Source organism: Alternaria dauci, chromosome 1, assembly GCF_042100115.1.
Source record: "Alternaria dauci strain A2016 chromosome 1, whole genome shotgun sequence".
Classification (NCBI taxonomy): Eukaryota; Fungi; Ascomycota; class Dothideomycetes; order Pleosporales; family Pleosporaceae; genus Alternaria; species Alternaria dauci.
The window spans coordinates 3,324,684-3,338,809 of NC_091272.1; the positions used below are offsets into that span (position 1 = coordinate 3,324,684).

At 51.8% G+C, this 14,126-nt stretch overlaps 6 protein-coding genes across 6 annotated transcripts; 4 read left to right on the forward strand and 2 right to left on the reverse strand.

The window, feature by feature from the left end:
• Positions 1-1,217: 1,217 nt before the first annotated feature.
• Positions 1,218-2,284, forward strand: ACET3X_001035 (uncharacterized protein; the record flags this gene model as incomplete). Its single annotated transcript, XM_069446282.1, has 4 exons — positions 1,218-1,470; positions 1,541-2,116; positions 2,164-2,202; positions 2,268-2,284. The coding sequence occupies 4 exons, from the start codon at positions 1,218-1,220 to the stop codon at positions 2,282-2,284; spliced, it is 885 nt and encodes a 294-aa protein (XP_069311277.1).
• Positions 2,285-3,033: 749 nt separating this feature from the next.
• Positions 3,034-4,848, forward strand: ACET3X_001036 (uncharacterized protein; the record flags this gene model as incomplete). The annotated part of the gene is made up of 3 exons (XM_069446283.1): positions 3,034-3,354; positions 3,416-3,656; positions 3,710-4,848. 3 exons carry the CDS (start codon positions 3,034-3,036, stop codon positions 4,846-4,848), a joined length of 1,701 nt encoding a protein of 566 aa, XP_069311278.1.
• Positions 4,849-5,057: 209 nt separating this feature from the next.
• ACET3X_001037 (uncharacterized protein) lies at positions 5,058-6,329 on the reverse strand (the record flags this gene model as incomplete). Its single annotated transcript, XM_069446284.1, has 4 exons — positions 5,058-5,486; positions 5,536-5,692; positions 5,757-5,994; positions 6,059-6,329. 4 exons carry the CDS (start codon positions 6,327-6,329, stop codon positions 5,058-5,060), a joined length of 1,095 nt encoding a protein of 364 aa, XP_069311279.1.
• A 460-nt stretch (positions 6,330-6,789) lies between these two features.
• Positions 6,790-8,568, forward strand: ACET3X_001038 (uncharacterized protein). Its single transcript, XM_069446285.1, has one exon. The coding sequence runs from the start codon at positions 6,843-6,845 to the stop codon at positions 8,478-8,480; it is 1,638 nt and encodes a 545-aa protein (XP_069311280.1). The 5' UTR covers positions 6,790-6,842; the 3' UTR covers positions 8,481-8,568.
• A 1,202-nt stretch (positions 8,569-9,770) lies between these two features.
• ACET3X_001039 (uncharacterized protein) lies at positions 9,771-11,196 on the reverse strand (the record flags this gene model as incomplete). The annotated part of the gene is made up of 3 exons (XM_069446286.1): positions 9,771-10,550; positions 10,605-10,846; positions 11,067-11,196. 3 exons carry the CDS (start codon positions 11,194-11,196, stop codon positions 9,771-9,773), a joined length of 1,152 nt encoding a protein of 383 aa, XP_069311281.1.
• Positions 11,197-12,521: 1,325 nt separating this feature from the next.
• Positions 12,522-13,523, forward strand: ACET3X_001040 (uncharacterized protein; the record flags this gene model as incomplete). The annotated part of the gene is made up of 1 exon (XM_069446287.1): positions 12,522-13,523. One exon carries the CDS (start codon positions 12,522-12,524, stop codon positions 13,521-13,523), a length of 1,002 nt encoding a protein of 333 aa, XP_069311282.1.
• Between the last annotated feature and the right edge of the window lie 603 nt (positions 13,524-14,126).

The following is a 14,126-nucleotide window of genomic DNA, read 5'->3' on the forward strand; positions in this document are numbered from 1 at the left end:
ACCTACTGACTTTTGGCGTGCGGCCTTCTACTCTTTATAGCTGAGCTGAGCTGAGCTGAGTCTGCCAAACCCCAATTCTCCCAATGTCCGCAGTGACAGTGTCGGACCCGCCAACGGAGCCTGCGCCTCTGCAGACTACAACAATGGATATTCCAACCATCACGGAACCGGATGTGGATGCAGATGAACGTGGCCGGCTCAAGCGACGTAGGCAGTCGTCACTGCACTCTCCTCCACGCCGTGCATCCTCGCCATCTCGCGGTCACGATCGCGGTAGCGGCTCCCGATACAGAGAGCATCACCGCAAACACCACCGACCTTCGTCTCCGACGTCTTCCATCTCCCCACCCACACTCACTCAGAAGAAGACTAGAAGGCGCAGTGATGCTGAGCCGGATCACACATTTCGGGGGCGGGCTCGCAACAGGAGCGGCAGCCGAGGAAGGACTAGAAGTCCGTTGTTGGAAGCCGATGATACGTGCATCGAAAGCGATGAAGATGAAAGAAGATTCAGAAAGAGAAGTGCACCGCCCAGTCGGCACAGGGCTGAAGAGACGGATGAGGGTGGTGCGGTTCGGCGACAGAGAAGCTATCCGAACCTATATACGGAGGAGAGGAGGGACTCCAAGGGCGAAGGCGGAGGAAAGACGCACGTCGTCGACATTGTGGAATCGACAGAAGAAAGCGCAGTGGAGCCCCACTTGACTGACTAGCGGCTTTGATATGTTTGGCCTTTGTGCTCGAGGGATGCCGCGGTTGGGATGGATTTACTATGCTAGTATAGTGCATCTCGACTTCAAGTGTATAGGATTGTAGAGTATAATTCCAACTTGCAGATACCCTCCATGTTGCGAGTGACCACAGCACGCGACATGTGCTCTCGTGTCCTGCTATGATGACGCTGGCGTGGCTGTGCACATATCTACACCAAAGAGTACGTGGTGCCTACAGTGTATAATGTTGTAGCGCTCGAAGCTTATCGACGTCGCAGAACATCTGATCAGGGCCTTGTCTCCAGGGACCGATGGCATCCGAGGACTCCGGACTGCTCACATCAGCATCGTGATGGCCATCTCGAAGCTTCCATACCTGCCGAGGCGCAACAAAACCGCCCCACCCCCGTGGCGCTACCAATCATCGAAGCCTAACTCCGCCATCACTCCCGTTGCCTAACCTCCAGCCTCACACCCCTCCATCGCCTGGTCACCGACCCCGTTATGCCGCCGCCAGGCAACGAATATGCCGCCGAGCAGCTCAAGAACTCGGGCAACAAGTGCTTCAAGAATGGCGACTATGAAGGAGCCGAGGCGCTGTACTCGCAAGCCATCCAGAAGAACTCGGCGAACCCTCTGCTGTTTACAAATCGCGCGAACGCGAGGCTGAAGCTGGAGAAGTGGGAGGGTGTGATTGATGATTGCATACGGAGTATCGAGTTGCTCAAGGACAACATGAAGGCCTTCTTCTACCTCGGTATGCTTTCGCCCTCTGCGCAAATGCGCCAGGCGCTACAACAGCACAGTCAAGGCTGACAACGGTGCAGCACAAGCCCAACTCGCCATAAACCACCCCAACGAAGCGCTTTCCTCGAGTCTTATGGCCTACGAGCTCTGTTCCACCTCGGCACAACAAACGTCAAATGCAGCCACCATATCTGCCCTCGTTTTGAAATGTAAGAAAGCCAAATGGGATATCCGCGAACGAGAACGGATACGGCGGCGCGGCGATCTCCTTTCCGACCTTGAATCCATGCTCGAGACACAATTCAAAAAGGACATCGATGACATCGATGCACGCATGGAGAGTGGGGAAACCAGCCGATCAGACGGGCAGGAAGAGAAGACAGAGCGCAAGACGGAATTCGAGAAGAAGCGCGACGATCTACGGACCGCTTTTGCTATATCAGACCCGGAGCATCAGCAGAAGCGCGAAGTACCAGATTACCTTGTGGATGGCATAACGTTTGAGATTATGCATGATCCCATCGTTACCAAGAACGGCAGATCCTACGAGCGCGCTACGCTGATTGAGCATCTCAAGCGCAGTCCTACAGACCCGCTGACGAGAGAGAAACTCACAATCGGCGACCTGAGACCAAACATAGCGCTCAAGGAGGCTTGTGAGGAGTTCATGACGGCCAATTCGGGATGGGTTTACGATTGGTAGGTTTGCGAGACTTCATTAGTCCGCGTGTGTACTGTGTAGGTATGTCGAGCGGAGGCGGGGTCGAGAGTGTGGGGCGTGGAACATGTGCGCTGACGGCAACTTAGTGAGGATGGTGAGGTAGATCCCGATGCGCGATGGGCACATCTATCTTCAACTTGAGATCTAACTCCGACCTGATTATCTGTAAGAGATTTATAATGTCTGCACCGGGCGGCGTTTGTTGGATATCCTATCGTTTATGCTTGCACACTTGTCAGCGATGCTTGTAGTTCTATACCCACAGCTACTCAGAACCTCTTTCCTCTCTGTTCTCCTATCTCGAAGACAAGCTCTTGCTGTGGCGCAAGATTGCGTCGGCAATTCTTTTGCGGTTTTCCCACCAAGAACACCATTTTCGCATGCCAATCTCACAACATTGTTGGAGGACAACACTTTTGAGACATTTAGATGTTAGACATCGACATAGGGTAATCGATCTTTGGATCCTGCCTCGCTCACGTACGCACTATGTTGGCCCGTCAAGCCCCACACCGCTTCACAGCTACCCCGATAGTCTGCAGTATGCGGAAACTAGTGTACCAATATGGGCCGACTGGTCGTCGTACCTATATCAAAGTAAAACCAAACACAAGTCGCGAAGCATAGGTTTCGTCACATATACTAGGAAGCCTTGTGGGGCAACAAACTATATGTAGTCATCCGATCACATCCGCGTCTTGTAGCATATTGTGGCTAGTCTCCGGCTCGGAATGACGGGGGCAACATTATGCCATGTAAGATGAGGGGTTTAGCATCTCCTATCCAGGGTGTTAGATGTTCTTACTATATCTTGCTCCTGTTCCGTCTTTCCTCGTGCTATAACAACTCATCATGGATGCATCACGTCCTATTCTCTGGCCACAGCCTAGCAATGAACTTCTTCCGCATACATTGTTCAGACTTGCGGCTCAACACCCTTCGGCTACGTACGCAGAGTTTCCCAATAACCCGGATAGGATCGAAGAAGGGTATCGCAAAGTCACTTTCGCAGAAGTAGCCAATGCTGTTTATGCAATAGCATGGTGGATTGAAGAAAACGTCGGAAAGTTGAGGGAAGAGGAGAAGACTGGTGAACAGACGTTGGTATACTTTGGACCGAACGATATACGCTTTGCAGTGCTATGCCTGGGAAGTGTGATTGCAGGTTACAAGGTGCGCTTCTCTTCAACGTTAAAACTTGGAAGGTTGAAGACTTGACTAACCACAACAATAGATGATCTTCCCATCGCCACGGTACGGAGCTGAAGCACTGGTAAAACTGATTGAGGTCGTGGGAGGAAAAGTCATGTTGACACCAGAGATTCCACTCCCAGTCGTTTCCGAAGTCCTATCGAAGAGATTCATGAAGAGACTCCAAATACCGAGTGTAGAGCAGCTTCTCAAGTCGACCGCGCAGCCATATCCATACAAAAAGACGTTCCAAGAGCATAGTAAAGAACCACTGGTCTGCCTCCGTACGTACACACGTTGTCCTCTAGATCATTTGGACTCTAACGCCACAATCTAGATACGTCTGGTACAACTGGCTTCCCCAAACCCATTCTCTGGAACCACGAATGGGCAAACAGCATGGGACGACAGATGAATATCGAGGCACCTCCCGGCTATGATGTAGAGCATCAGCTTCTTTACCCATCAGCAGACGGACGAGGTAGGCGTGCATTGTGCCAATTCCCTCCGTTCCATGCCAGCGGCATGACCGGAATGATCCAGTTCCCCCTGCAACTTGGTGTGACGCCAATCTACCCATCCACATGGACAACGCTAGCCCCTGGCGTGGAAGGCGTTCTCAAGGCGCTAGACATCCTTGCCGCACGCGATGGAGGCATACCGGTGGACACTGTGGTTCTTACACCTCCGTCTGTCGAGTATCTAGGTAAAAGTCCAGAAGCCGTACATAGGCTGAGCCAGAGAACGCCACAAGTACTATGGGGCGGCGGAAGCGTGAGTCGAGCCGCGGGCGAAGCCGTGGCAGCGCACCTGTCCGCTTTAACCCTCTTGGCATCAACGGAACAAGGTATCTATCCCACTATTCGTCGGAGAGATGCCAATGCATCGCAAACCGGGTACCAGGAGTACACCACCTTTCATCCTGCCTTCAACATCAAATTCGACCCGGTTTCCGCACTCGCAGACGGCACCACACTGTACGAAGGTGTTATGGTCCGCAACGATGGAATAGAGCACGATGGCTACGTCCAGCCCATCTTTTCAGTTTTCCCAGACGCGAAAGAGCGACGCGTCGGCGATTTGTTCATGCAGCATGCCCAGGACCCAGCGCTGTGGAAACACTACGGCCGTGCGGATGATCTTCTTGTTTTCATCACGAATGAAAAGTTTTTTCCGACGCCGGCCGAACAGAGGATTGCGAGTCACCCTGGTGTTGCGGAGGTGCTGATGGTGGGGACGAGAAGACCGGAGGCTTCATTGATTGTGAGGCTGAAAGATGGTGTGGGAGTGGATGATATCTGGGACACGGTGGAAGATGTGAACAAAGACTCGCCTGTGTATGCACGCGTGGCGAAAGAGATGATATTAGTCGTGCAAGAACCGTTTCCGCAGACGCCTAAAGGGTCAGTGCAGAAGAGGGCTTTGTTGGATTTGTATGAGAAGGAGTTGGATGCTCTGTATGCGGGTAGAAGCTAGGGGCTATGACTATAGTACATGGTACTCCATTCTCACGCATTTCCGCTCAACTGCTGCTTCCATCCTGCTGGACACGTACCTGTACATGCCAATCCACTATCGCTGTTCATGTTCGAACACAGTATCTTCGCAGTACCTCCATTCTTAGGCTTGCTAGATGTGGATGGACAGGGTCAGTATATGCCTCACATACAGTTGGAACAGCACACTTACATGTCAATGTTCTTGAACTTCAGACCCGTGCAAGGCGCGCCGCGACTGCAGTAAATCCCTGCGGCCACATTGTATCTCGACGTGCCTGTGATGTTCTCCCATGTGATGTCGCTGATCTTCAACCGACTCGAATCGCAGTTTTGGTAACTGTAGATGCACGGCGAGACGTAGATGGGCTGATTAACGTCTTGGAACTTGATGTTGCGGAAGGTGACGTTCTTTACATGGCCTTGGCCTGGATACGTCTTGATCCAGGCCGCGTTGGAGCTATGGATTGCGGTAATGTCTTCGAACAGTACATTGTCGACCGTCTCGGGAACGTTGGTAGGGTTGCCCATTGATCCGATGACCATGGCACCGGACTCGTAACAGGTTGCGTTTTTGACGTAGACGTTCTTGCTGTTGCCTTTTACCGATATGCAATCCTTTGGAGATGTTAGAGCTATAATGGAGCAGTGGAGCATGAAGGCTTACATCACCGCATGTCACAACCCAATTCTTGAGTACTATATCCTGTGAGTTCCAGCTATCGAAGCCATCGGTGTTGACAGTGCCCCATTGGGAAGAAGACGTGGCGTTCATGTCGAGGTTTGTCATGGTGATGTTCTGAGAATGGGCGACAAAGGTATGCCTGTGCCATGATCAGCAATATGTTGATGTGCAAAACTTTACTTTGCACTCTCACAGCAACTTACCAGAACTGCGACTGTCGCCACGTGATTCCATCGATCCATACATTTTTCGCTTGCCAGATTGTCAAGCTAATCGGTCTACCGGCCATGTTGCTTCCATCACGATTCACGTCATACCACTTCTGCCCATTGCCAAAGAATAGCGCTTCGCCGTGGCCCTGTAGTGTAAAGTTTTCACCCCCGAGACGAAATGCTGTGCTTCGCTGAGCATATGTCACGCCTACGCTGTTACGAACCCAGTCTAAATTTGTGTGTGTGAAATCAGAGTATGTCTCACATGCAGTTTGTACATGGGCGTTACTGACATTGAATATCGTCGCTCCAGGTCATTCTACCACGGATGGAAATGTCGCAGTTTTTCAGGTTCAAGACGTCCATTACTTTGGCGATGGTATAATCGCCTTTTGTAACTTGGATCTGACCGTTCTGTCCGCATTGCTTGAAGGCATCCATAATGGAAGGGCTATCATCCTTGGAACCGGACGGGGTTACTGTACAGAGGGAGCCGGTTCTGGTCATCCCAGCAAGCGCTGGTACAATCAAGAAACATAGTTGAAGGACCATGAGCTGAAGCATTCTGTCAACTCTGCAGGGATTCTCGTGCGTCAGAGAGCAGAGAAGAATGGCGAAGGTAGTCAAGCTTATGAATGCTTGTATTGTGGGACCATGGCTCCCCACTGGCAGGTAGCATCATGGTTACAAGGTCTTCACGGCTGCAGTGATGTGAATAGTGTCGATACACAGTATGGCGGATACGATTGGTGCAATGTTGTCGAGAGCGAAATTTTGCCCATATGAGCGGGTGTACCATTGCCGGGTCTTGTTCGGCTCTCGAGCTACGGGTAATCTGGTTAATGGAGGCGCCAGGGTGACATTGTGGGGAGCGAGTAAGTGTCTGGCGAGAGATTGGAAGTAAAGTGGCCATGTGATGAGATGGGCTGGGGAAGGAGGAGATATAGGTGGTTGCCAAGCCCACGTCATTGGCTGTTTCCGCAGTTCGTCTGGCAGCTCGAACTCGGCACCTTCATCTCGACCGGGCGATTGCGCAGCCATTGAGCGTCGCATGGGCTGCCTATCACGCGCTGTACCATGAACACCGCCGCCCATATCCGTGCCCTGCGCGTGCGGCCCTCGATAGCACGCTGCCGCCCTTTGCACCGCCCGTTGCAGCACCCCACAAGACGGGCCACGACAGCCACGACAGCCACCGAGGCCGCGACCAACGTTCGATCCGCAGGCACGCGCACCAAGAACCTCGTCTACGGCACGCTTCTGGCGCTCGGAGGCACTTTTGGCTACCTCTACGTCACCGACACGCGCGCAAGCATCCACGAATGGCTCGTTGTGCCTGCCCTACGCCAGATATATCCCGATGGAGAGGAGGCACATCACGCTGGAACGCACATGCTCAAGGTGCTGCATAGCTTCGGCCTGAACCCGAGAGAACGGGGCGAGGCTGACTCACGAGGCGATCTGGCTGTTGAAGTCTTTGGACACACACTGAACAACCCGATTGGAACATCTGCCGGTATCGACAAGGGCGCCGAGGTACCAACGCCGCTATTCGAGCTCGGCGCGGGAGTGGTGGAGGTCGGTGCCGTTACGCTGCTGCCGCAAGAGGGCAATCCCAAACCACGCGTCTTTAGGATCCCCAGCCAGAACGCTCTCATCAACCGCTATGGATTCAATTCCGAAGGCGCCGAGCTGGTCGCTTCAAGGTTACGACAACGCGTCAGGCAGTTTGCCTACCACGCCGGACTTGGCCTGGATGACGATGCAGAGCGCCGCGTCCTCGACGGCGAAGCTGGTGTTCCACCGGGATCGCTGCTCAAAGGGCGTCTTTTGGCGGTACAGGTCGCCAAGAACAAGACGACCTCCGAAAACGATATCGATGCTGTAGTGCGCGACTACGCGACTGCCGTGAGCCATGTCGGCAAGTACGCCGACATCCTTGTCGTCAATGTCTCCTCACCCAACACGCCCGGCCTCCGCACTCTCCAGAACGTCGAGCCCTTGACGCGCCTACTCTCTGGCGTAGTAGGAGCAGTCCAGAAAATCGATCGCAAGACAAAGCCTGCTGTCATGGTAAAAGTCAGCCCAGATGAGGATACAGAAGAGCAGGTGTCCGGCATCTGCGAGGCCGTCTGGGACTCTGGTGTCGACGGTGTCATCGTTGGTAACACAACCAAGAAGCGACCAGACCCACTGCCCAAGGGCTACTTGCTTCCCGAATCAGAGGCAAAGCTGCTTCTCGAGCAAGGCGGATACTCGGGACCACAAACCTTTGAGCGCACACTTGCCCTAGTCAGCAGGTACAGAAAAGCACTCGACGAAGGCCCAAAGCATGTCGCACTGCCATCCGACGCACCCACCCATGACACTCCACCCCCCTCTACCGGATCCTCAAAAACCAAGCTAACGCTCGATCTTGACCAACCGGCCCCAACACCACTCTCCTCCAACGTCGATGACCTCTCAGAATCAGCACCTACCATCACCCTCCACTCTACACCCAAGACCGCACCTGCACCACACTCACCACGCAAGGTTATATTCGCGACGGGCGGCATCACAAACGGACGCCAAGCAAGACAGATACTCGATGCTGGAGCGAGTGTGGCACAGGTATATACTGCCATGATCTATGGCGGTGCGGGCACAATCACTAGGATCAAACAGGAGATGAGGGATGACGCAAAGGAGCAAAAGACACTAACAAAGCGGTAGCCTTGGATAAGAGTAGGTAGAGGATTGTGTGTTTAAATGTTGACTTTGACAGTTAGACTTCAGGTGTATACATAACAATAAATCCATCAAACTCGCGTCTTTCGAACAAGCCTACACAGAAGAAAGCTCTCCTCTGTCACACACCGTCGCCTCATCTTCATCCTCTAACTTCAGGATATCACTGGTTGGTCATCAGCAGCCATCCAACCAACTACCTTCTCTATCATGGCGCACCAACCTGAGTAGGAACTTGGTGCTGCTGCAGGACTTCAGCTCTGCTTGTGAGGTAGGTGTCTTCTATGTGAAAGCTGTATGCGAGACTCTTGCTGACTTCGTGCATCCAACTTTAGGTATGTCCATGGCTTTCGCTCGCAATCAGAGTGACCACCATCGCGCCTTGTCAGGCTTGCGTAACTAACGACGCACAGCCTCCGTACGCAACGAGCTGCTCAAGTAGACCTTGGCGAGCTCGTAATTTCTTGCAGAGGAGAACTGTAAACGGAACCCTTTCTGATACCATGAGAAACTGTATTCCATACTTATATGTGACTCATCTTGCGGAAAATTGTGCAAGAAGAATCTTGTCCATGCTGTACTTCCTAATGACCAAGCTGACGACTAGAGCGCTGGCTGAAACTGCTGTGGTCATGATAAAGACCGAATCGAAACCTTTCATGTACGACGATAAGATGGCACTCTTCTGTGGGGAGTCCGCCATGGTGCGCAAAACGAAGATGTATTGCTCCGAGTCATGAGCGATCGATGTAGGCAAACCAAGCTCAGACAATTTGTCCGACATTGAGTTTGAAAAAATTGTTCCTGAGAGCTTGAATGAGGTTAGCATCGTGTAGGGTCGGTCGACAGGTAAACTTACGGCGACACCGAGCGGCATTCCAAGACTTCGAAGGAATCCGTACATACTTGCGGCCATCGCCGCGTCCTCCGGCTTGGAGATAGCCTGGATACCAACATTGAGGCTTGTAAGTACCATCCCCATACCGACACCGAGGACGCCAAGAAACACTGATGTAATCACCGTTGTTGAATGCACATCGAGGAGAATTTGCAACCCGCATGCAAGCGTAGTGATGACCCAGCCACCCCAAATCGCCCATCGAAATCGTCCCAGACGCGATGTCAAAATTGAGACCGCAACAGAACTAGGAACTGTGAGGAGGCAGACAGGCAGCATATCAATACCTGCTTGAGTTGGATATCTGCCCCGGACACTCATGTCATAAAACGGCCAGTAGTACAGGGTGGTGAAGAGCTTGATACATCAGCATGTGGCTAGGCAACAACCAGAGATGAACTTACGAGCAGGCCGTTGATCAGCGAGTTGTAGAAAGCGGCGATCGCGCTCCAGCTTTGAAAAACTGCCAAAGGCAACAGAGTGTGCTCTTTCCTGTAAACCTCCCATAAGAAGAACAGGATAGTTCCCCCCAGTCCGGCAATGATGGGTGCAAGTGTTGCAGCCGAGTCCCAGGGATGTTGGATGCCGCCCCAGGATATTCCAATCAGCAAGCTCGTCATGCTGCCAATGAAGAGTACCGCACCCAGCCAGTCAACTCGCATGAGCTTCTCCTGGAACGTGAGCTTCGACGTTGCATCAAGATGGACGAAGAAGATTGCTACAACGAAGCCGATTCCACAAAACGGGTAGTTGATGTGAAATGCCCATCGCCAAGTCGTGGTTTCCACAAGCTTACCGCCGACCACTGGACCGATGATGGACCCGATACTCCAACAACCGAGAACCATGGAAAAGTACTTTGGACGTTGTCTCAAGGGTACAATGTCGCAAAAGATAACTTGCGTCAACGTTATGATTCCACCGCCGCCGATCCCTTGGATGCATCGCCCTCCGAGCAACGTGGTGAAGTTGTCCGCCACGGAACATAAGATGGTACCGACCGTGAAGAAGAGTAGCGAGGTGATGAGGAGCTGTTGCCGACCATATACAGCGGAGATTGATGCGATGACTGGTTGGAAGATGGCCGAGGTGAGCAGATATGACGTTCCTGTCCAGAAAGCTTCGGCCGCGGTGCCATTCAGCTTCTGGGCAATCACCTATACATCATTAGAATATCTTGAGAAGATGGAAGAATGGAGTTCCAAACTGACAGGTAAAACCGTGACTAGAACTGTAGCGTCCAGCGCCACCATCAGCGATATGAAGCTCAAGCTGATCATGATGAGTAGCTCTTTCTTCTGTGGCTTCCACATATCAGGCGTCTCAGTCTCGCCCTTGGCTTCGATGTTGCTTTCAGACATGTCGTCGATTACCATGAACTTGTTGCCAGGTACTGTGCGCGAGGTGTACGAGAATGCAGGCTTTTTCAACGAGTCTGGTTCGCCGTTAGCAACTGTCGTACAGCCAGCAGATGATTTTGCTGTAAGTTTGCGCTCTCTGTGAAATATATGCTGAAGCTTCTAAGATTTGGGCACAGATAAACTTTAAGCCTTAAGGCTACTGATTTTAACCAGTATCCCTTCCGTTATACGGATTGCATACCACAGCCGTACGGGATGGGTTCCTATGACATGACGGTAGGGCTGCGTGGCACTCGTGTAAGACATGCTTACCTCTAGTAAAGCCGGAGTGGCCGTACCCAAACGCATTGGGCTGCTTGTAGTATTCACTGGTAGGGGTACTGCATAATGAGTCCAAGTTGTCACTTGCCTCATTATGATAGGCTCTGAAGGTCCTGATCATCCTTGGGGGCGAGATGATACGAGTGGGTACTGGTGAAAGGATCGCTTGGCGTGGAGACAGGATGAGTGCAACGGTAGTGTCGGAGCTGATTAGACAACAGCGGTATGTGAGACCCGGCTATCGACATTGACCGACTGTTGACGGGCTGAAGTATAGCGAACGCCCCCCATTCCTTTACGGATGAAGCTCCTCCCGACAGATATAGATACCTGGATTGAGGTTGCTACGTAAGGCATTGATCGTTTCACACAAAGTTCGAGCGCACACTTGGCTAACTCGTCCTAGCTACTCGGAAAGAAAAGCAACTGCATGCGGTCAGGGTAGCCATCGTGGCGCATTCCGACATGGCTGCGTTTGTTGATCTCGGGATTACTGTGACCGATCAGCTGCATGTGGAATCTGGATCATCACATGCTCTCTGTTACATTGAGGCTCAAGTATACAAAGTAACAGGCAAAATTGCGTGGATGAGCCAAGGACCGCTAACGTAGTCTACATATGCGGACTCTGCCTTCTACGTTGTCTGCTGGCAGTCTCAGCCTTACGCATCAACTCGACCAATCATATCGCTCGATCTCAGCACTCTAGCCCGCTTTTGGCTCGCGAGCCGCGCCACGGGGATGCGGCTCCACACTACTACACGACCATGTTTCGTACGGTCCAAGTTGTGGCTTGCGTGCCAAAAGCACATGGTGGCAGCGCTCTAGAAGGGGTGCATAAGCCTCACAGACACCCCAATAGCAAAAAGCCCCTAAACGAGGGTTTAGGAGCGTTTGAAGCCGTCCCAACGCATACAACGACGCCGGTAATGGAACCGTGGTTGCGCATTCCAAGGTTCTTTGTCGCAAGATGGAGGGCGCGCGTTTTTCTCCTTTCAGGCAGTGGTATACCGCTGCATTCGCTCACTGACTTGTTCCTGAATAGGCATATGCAGGCGATGTGAATGAAACTTAAGGCGAGTTCGATCCATAGTACGAAAGCCTCTGCGTTCAGCACCTTCAAGCTTTGCAAAGGGAATCGGCACGTACCCAATCGCAGATTGTCAACTTGCTTCTGACGTGCAGTATCGCGATGCAGTCATGCTGCATGCCGTAATTAACACCCCTGTTGCTTTGTTTACAGTCTGGACTTGTAGGAAGGGCATGCGAAATCTCGACATGGTCGTACATAAGCGCGTGCCGCAAACAGACATGGATAGAGTCCTAGTAAGAGAGTACTACGTCCTCCACATCTGCATCTCGAAACAGTCAAGCCATTGGCAGCAGTCTCATTGAGCTTGTCAATCCCTATCTCTGGAACCGGAACTCACTTCATCACCGAGTATCATGGCAAACAGCAAGGCGACCTACGAGACTATTCCAGGCTTCGAGCTCATTGCACCATCAATATGGGAGCTTGATCCAAGATCCGCATCCGTTTTTCCACGTCTCTCGTCGAACGACCTTGTGGCACCATCACTCATTCTGCTATGCACCTGGACAGGAGCCCAAAATCGATACATCGCCAAATACACAGCAGAGTACCGAGGTCTCTTCCCATCAACACGTATCATGGTCATCACTACCTCTGCCAAAGACCTCTGCTTTAGAAACTCGGCACGCAAACAATGGCGCATGAGACCCGCCATAGAATGCATCTCCAACTACCAATATCTGCCCGGCCAGACGCCCGGAAATGGTATCCTACTACACGTCTTCTCCGAAGGTGGAAGCAACAAGGCCTGTGAGCTAGCAGAGGCTCACTACAGGTTCACTGGAATGCGACTTCCCGTCTCAGCAATATGTCTGGACAGTACACCGGGTCATCCACGATACTTGCGATTATGCGGGGCGCTCAACAAATCACTGCCACAAATCCCAGTCTTACGGCATATCGCCATAGTATTCGCCAGTCTAGTGTTAGGCTGTATATGGATACTATACACCGGTATCAAAGGCTTTGAGAACAACGTCATCAGCCGAACTCGACGACGAATCATCGATCCTACCTATTTTGATCCCTCTGCGCCACGCTGTTATCTTTACTCCAAGAGCGATACGCTGATCGCGTGGCAAGATGTATCCGAACATGCAGAGCAAACCGAAACCGTTGGCATACCCATCATAGACGTGCCATTTGAGACTAGTGAGCACGTTGGACATGCAAAGGAAGACCCGCAGCGGTATTGGAATGCCGTCATGGCGACGTGGCAAAAATCACAAATTGCAGAGAAGCAAACTCCCCATCTCACATTCTCCGAGACGGGCTGCGTGGTCCTGGACCTGCCAAAGTTTCCGGATTTCTCTGAAAGGGAGTGGAAAGACACTGACGCATTGCGCAATTTCTGAGAGGTCCGGTTGTGGCAGAATGGGAAATAATTCGCTGGACGCTTTTTCTTTTGGATATACCCCTCTCGTGTTCAACATAATCATAGGTTTTAATTGCTTAATCTTTAAGAAATGAGCTCAAAGCTATGGCTTGCTCCTTTCATGCGCTGTCTTTACGGTGTAATGTATGTCAAAGTATACAACAAAATCCAAAACAACTGTAGATATCACACGAGGCGTTCTCTTGCATCTGAGTAACAGCGTTAATAGTCACACTACAGGAAACCTGCAGTCGCGTAGGTCTGAATTCCTGTGGCACTACTCTGGTGCTCCGATAACCTTAGAACTCTAGAGTCCTAAAACTCGCTTGTCAAGCAGGTTGCTGAGATACGGGTCGTCTAGATTCGAGATTCATACACCACCAACCAGGTTACTGGAAATCAATGCCTTTGAAGCGTGTTGTCAGCAGTGGTCCATCACTGCCGGACACGCCTAGCGTAGGATCTAGCGCAAGGCTGGCTGTGAGCCTATGAAAGTTATTTACCACCCACCGCTGCTCCACAAATAACAAAAACCCGATGTTACGTTCTATCGAATGGTGCCATGTCTTTCAGCCTCGAGGAT

What these genes read in the sequence shown, in the direction of transcription:
- ACET3X_001038 (XM_069446285.1), top strand. Translation starts at nt 6,843, where the DNA reads ATGAACACCGCCGCCCATATCCGTGCCCTGCGCGTGCGGCCCTCGATA.